The 4934-nt window shown below is 55.7% G+C and overlaps 2 protein-coding genes across 2 annotated transcripts; one reads left to right on the forward strand and one right to left on the reverse strand.

The window, feature by feature from the left end:
• Window positions 1-1080: 1080 nt before the first annotated feature.
• Window positions 1081-2056, forward strand: VDBG_08510 (quinate dehydrogenase; the record flags this gene model as incomplete). The annotated part of the gene is made up of 2 exons (XM_003001419.1): window positions 1081-1318; window positions 1464-2056. The coding sequence occupies 2 exons, from the start codon at window positions 1081-1083 to the stop codon at window positions 2054-2056; spliced, it is 831 nt and encodes a 276-aa protein (XP_003001465.1).
• Window positions 2057-2869: 813 nt separating this feature from the next.
• VDBG_08511 (quinate permease) lies at window positions 2870-4609 on the reverse strand (the record flags this gene model as incomplete). The annotated part of the gene is made up of 3 exons (XM_003001420.1): window positions 2870-3628; window positions 3684-3840; window positions 3897-4609. The coding sequence occupies 3 exons, from the start codon at window positions 4607-4609 to the stop codon at window positions 2870-2872; spliced, it is 1629 nt and encodes a 542-aa protein (XP_003001466.1).
• Window positions 4610-4934: the final 325 nt, after the last annotated feature.

Genomic DNA, 4934 nt, shown 5'->3' on the forward strand with positions numbered 1-4934 from the left:
ACTCTAGAGAGCAAACAACTTGGAGATTCAGGGGTATTGTTTGATGATAGTGAAGGTCAGGCTGATGTTTGTATTCACAAATACAAGCGAAGCATAGAAACAGGACGTGCAGCTATCAAAAGGGGATATCAGGGCCGCCGCCTTACGCCGTCAACCATGTACGCTCGTTCGACGTTCCTCCCCGAGGCACCACACAACCTTCCGTTTGTGGTTGGTAGCCTTGACCAGACGGACAACCGCAGGCATTGGATGGCCCGTCAGCGGGATGAAAGATTTCGCCCTCGAGTGAATGGGAAGCATTGGTAGCACCTGGATTGATCCGCCGAGGCTAGCCGTTACATGATGCTACGTGGTGACGCAGTCCGCAACAGCCACGAGGTGGGCGTGATCAACCTCCGGAGCTGGAAGTTGTGGAGTCTCTAGAAACAAGGGGTGTGTGTATGCCGCCGTTCCCATGACCCGGCTGAGGAGAAAGCGGGTTCCACTGGCAAACGGGAGAAGCGCTCTCCCGGAGTCCATCGGATAAAGACTTACCCGGACGGATGCCGCTAATGTCGATCCGCCCTTGGCAACTCCACAGCGTTTTCCCACCTGAAATGGAGACTTTGCCTGCTGAACAGTGCCACGGCTGGTCCGACGGCCTTGTCTGGGTCAATGAGAAGTCTGAACATTGATTTGCCGGCGGGATAGAGTGCGCCAGTCGTGATCGCTGCCCACGCTGCGCTTCTTCCCCAGGACATCCGGGGAAATTCATCAAACATTCAGCCAGGAACGGTACGGCTGCATCTTGATCAAACCCCATACGACCCATCAACTTCGGAAACTCGCTCCCCTCGCCACCGGAAATTCTTCGTACAACGTCACTCAAGGGAACCTTATCTAAGAACGCACGTTTCCCGACTCAGTGTATCAATATCTGCATGCATATCAACCGTCTGCCACATCCTCACTGTTCATTCCCCTCCATCGCTTCACTCGATTGAGTCTCGGAAACAAAGATAATCGAGCCTCATCTTCTTCTCAACGTCTTCCTCCACTCAACCTCACCCCCTCTCACTAAATCACATCTGTCTTCGCGCAATGTCCGCAACACTTACAATAACCCCGAGCGCTCAGCTCACCAACACCATCAAGGCTGAGAGGTGTGAGGCCGTTGAGCGCCATGGCTACCTTTTCGGCCAGAAGATCACACATTCCCTTTCTCCCTTCCTTCACGGCACAATCTACAACGAGATTGGCTTAAAATGGGAACAAACACGGCTCGACTCGGCCGACATCCCCATGTTCCTCGAGCTGATCAAAGACCCCAACTTTTACGGTGCCTCCGTCACCATGCCCAACAAGGTGGCCATCATTCCCCACCTGGACGAACTGACCGAGGAGTGCCGCGACGTCGGCGCCTGCACACGCTCTTCATCCGCCACGCCCGACGGCTCTCGCATCTATTGCGGCACAAAACACAGACGTCGTCGGCGTGCGCGAGTCTTTCTACCAGAAACGTCGCAGACCCCGATGCCGTCTTTCCATAACCGTCCCGCCGTCGTCGTCGGCGGCGGTGGGCGCCGCCCGGTCCGCCGTCTATGCTCTGCGCAAGTGGATGAAGGTCACAGACATTTACCTCGTCAACCGCGACGACGCCGAGGTGCAGGCCGTCATCGAAGAGTGCACCACCCGCGGCTACGGCCAGGGCCTCCGTCACATCAAGGACGCGGCCGAGGTCGCCTCGCTCGAGAGCGTCGGCGCCATCGTCGCCTGTGTGCCTAACTTTACGCCCCAGACTGCCGAGGAGAAGGCGGCGCGGGCCGTCATCGAGGCGTTCCTCGGCAAGGAGACCAAGGGCGCCATGCTCGAGATGTGCTACAACCCTACCCCCTTCACCGAGCTGGGCGCGCTGGCGGAGGACGCCGGGTGGCAGGTCATCCTCGGCACCGAGGCCATGATCTGGCAGGGCCTCGAGCAGGACCGGTACTGGACTGGCCGTGAACTCGACCAGCTGCCGGTCAAGAAAGTGCAGGAAGCCATCGCGTCAAGACTGGGGCAAGCGTCAAAGTTGTAAATTGGGAAAATCAATGGGTTTGGTCATAGCGATGTATTATGTGCATGTTTTGATAGGCAATAAACAGTAGAATCATCAAGAAAGACGTGCAAGAAATGCTGGGAATGAAGGTAGTGCATGCAGTGATTTGGACCCAGCAACTACTTCCCGTTTACCAGGCAAACCATCTTGGCAGACACATGTGAACGTGCTTGGCTCATGTCAAGGGAGCATGGTAGGTTGTTCTTCTCGTTCTCTGGACGGATCATTGAATACCCAGGGACATTGCGCAATTTGCGGCCTGAAATGGTTCCGAATCGATCAAGTGGCATTCATCTCCTTTCTGCTGGGGACTGGGACTGTTTGCATGAATGGCAACCAGCAAGGGCCACTGTATTCTGTGGACAAAAGTGTGGGCGAAACAAACCAGGCCAAGTCGAAGACGCCGGCAGGCCAGAATTTGAGAGTATTCCCGAACAATACTTCGACTTCAGTAAACATCGCGAAATACCTACTAATGGACTTGATGAGGTTATTGATGGCGCCAACTCCAATACAAGGATCTCAATACCAGAGGATGCGCTAGCAACGCAAGGATTTAGGACCGGAGGCTTTTCACTAACAACTTCCGTTTTTCTAACGCCCTCGAACAAGTCAAAACATTCACTTCTCGGCACTGATTAAGACATCATTATTTAAATTTCCTGATTGGGTTTGCAAAAAAGCTTCATTAGACATCTCCCACATCTATCAGCATACAACCGCGCCCGCAAGGGACGCCTCTCATCTTTACTAGTAACACAACTGTGACTCCAGCAGCCGGTAGAACCTCCTCTACAGGTCCTGCTTCCTCTCGTACTGGTCAACCTCGCCCTCCTGCGATCCCTTCTCCATCACGTTTCCCTCAGCGTTAGCACGGAGGCCGCCCTCATCAGAGGCCAGCTCGGCCATGATAATCTGGTTGGCGCGCCACACGGGCTTCGTGACGAACAGCCTGTCCATGACCTCAAGAGGGATAGACTTGGTCTCGGGGATGAGGAAGAAGACGAAGAGGACGGAGAGGATCATGAGGGAGGCGAAGAAGAAGTAAACGCCGTAACCCCACGAGTTGAACATTTGCGGGGTGAAGCGCGAGATGATGAAGTTCCACAGCCAGTTGTTGGCGGCGGCCCAGGCCTGGCCGAGGGAACGGGTGTTGTTGTCGTAGATCTCCGAGTTGAGAACCCAGGGCGTGCCGTTCCAGGAGGGGGTGTAGAAGGCGGTCCAGAGGTAGAAGAAGAAGATGGCGGCGATGCCGCCGGGCGTCAGGGCCGCGTTCTCGTCGGCGTTCTGGGGCTCGGCGATCTTAATGTAGCCGCCAATGATCCACATGCAAATGGAACCACCAATGGCACCGATCATGAGCAGGTTGCGGCGGCCAATGTGGTCGATCATCCACAGAATCCAGACGAAAGTAAGCACCGTCTTAACAACACCGAAGATACCGGTGGTGAGAAGACCGGTGTTGGTGCCGCGGATGCCGAGAGAGCGGAAGACGGTGGGCGAGTAGTAGTTGACGGCGTTGATACCGGAGCCGTTTTGCCAGAGGAACAGCTGAAGCCCATTGTCAGCGCTGCCAGAAACGGAAACAAACTATGATAGGACTTACCATGCCACCAAGGAAGAAACGCCACTGGATCTTCTTCTGCTTGAGCGCGCCGAAGGGCTTCCAGAAACCGGCACCGACCTCGCGGCGGTACCTCTCGACGTCCTCGTTGATGTAGGACATCTCCTCCTGAATGTAGATGTCGGTAGGCTCGAGGTTACTGAATTCTGTGTTAGCGATCTGATAGATTACTGCATATGCTAAGTTGAAACGTACCGAATCCAGCAAAGAATCTTGAGGCCCTGCTCATTCTTTCCCTTGGAGAACAACCAACGAGGCGACTCGGGGATGAAGACGGCGCCAACAAGCAGCATACCGGCGGGGATCAGCTGGACAGCGATAGGCGTCAGCCACTGAGAGTGGCCGGGGGTCATGGTAGAGTCGACGCCATAGTTGATCCAGAAACCGACGAGACCACCCATCTGCCATCCAAGCTCGTAAATGCCGACCAGCCGGCCACGGATGGCTGGTGGAGAAAGTTCAGAAATGTAAATGGGTGTCATGTTGGAGCATCCACCAACGCCGAAACCGGCGAGAACTCTGCCGCCGATGATGAGACCGAGACCGCGATCACCGTTGGCGCCGCACATCATGCCGGCGCCGACGGTGAAGATGAGGGCGAAGAGGAGGAGAGACTTGCGGCGACCGAGGAAGTAGGATGAGACATAGGCGCTGAGGGAGCCGAAGAAGGCACCCGCCTGGTAGACGGAGACAATGTTGGCGCGCGTCAGAGCAAGAGCGCTGTCGCTGTATTGGGCAAAGTTGAACTCTTCCTGGAAAGACTTCAGGGCGATGGTGCCGCCGATGAAGGCAGAATCGTAGCCGATCATGCACGCGGCGAACGACGCGACCGAGGCGCACATGTAGACGCGCCAGTTGTAGACGGCCTTAGGCGTCGGCCTGTCTTCCTTGAGAGTGAGGATACCCATGGTGACTCAGAGTGCACCCTTCGGTTTGTGTGGCAGAGAAGAGAAGATACCCGAGTGGGTGGGAAAGGCACAAGAGAGGGGGAGAGAGTGCTGGGGTTGATGAAGGAGGGTGAGGAAGGGAAGGATTTGCCAAAGTTCGAGGTTTTGCAGGTATTATAGTCCAGAACGCGAGTTGGCCGTCTGTGTGGAGGGTGCAGCGGAGTTGTGTAGTACAGGCGTGGCTCAACCCTGTTTGACTTCGCGGAGAGCCGTTTACCCCAGCTCAGCCAAGTGGGTGGGAATCCGGGGTAGAGCGTGAGACGTTCCTGTGAGAGGCCGTGATGCC

The sequence above is a fragment of the Verticillium alfalfae genome, genomic scaffold, assembly GCF_000150825.1.
Source record: "Verticillium alfalfae VaMs.102 supercont1.12 genomic scaffold, whole genome shotgun sequence".
Taxonomy (NCBI): Eukaryota; Fungi; Ascomycota; class Sordariomycetes; order Glomerellales; family Plectosphaerellaceae; genus Verticillium; species Verticillium alfalfae.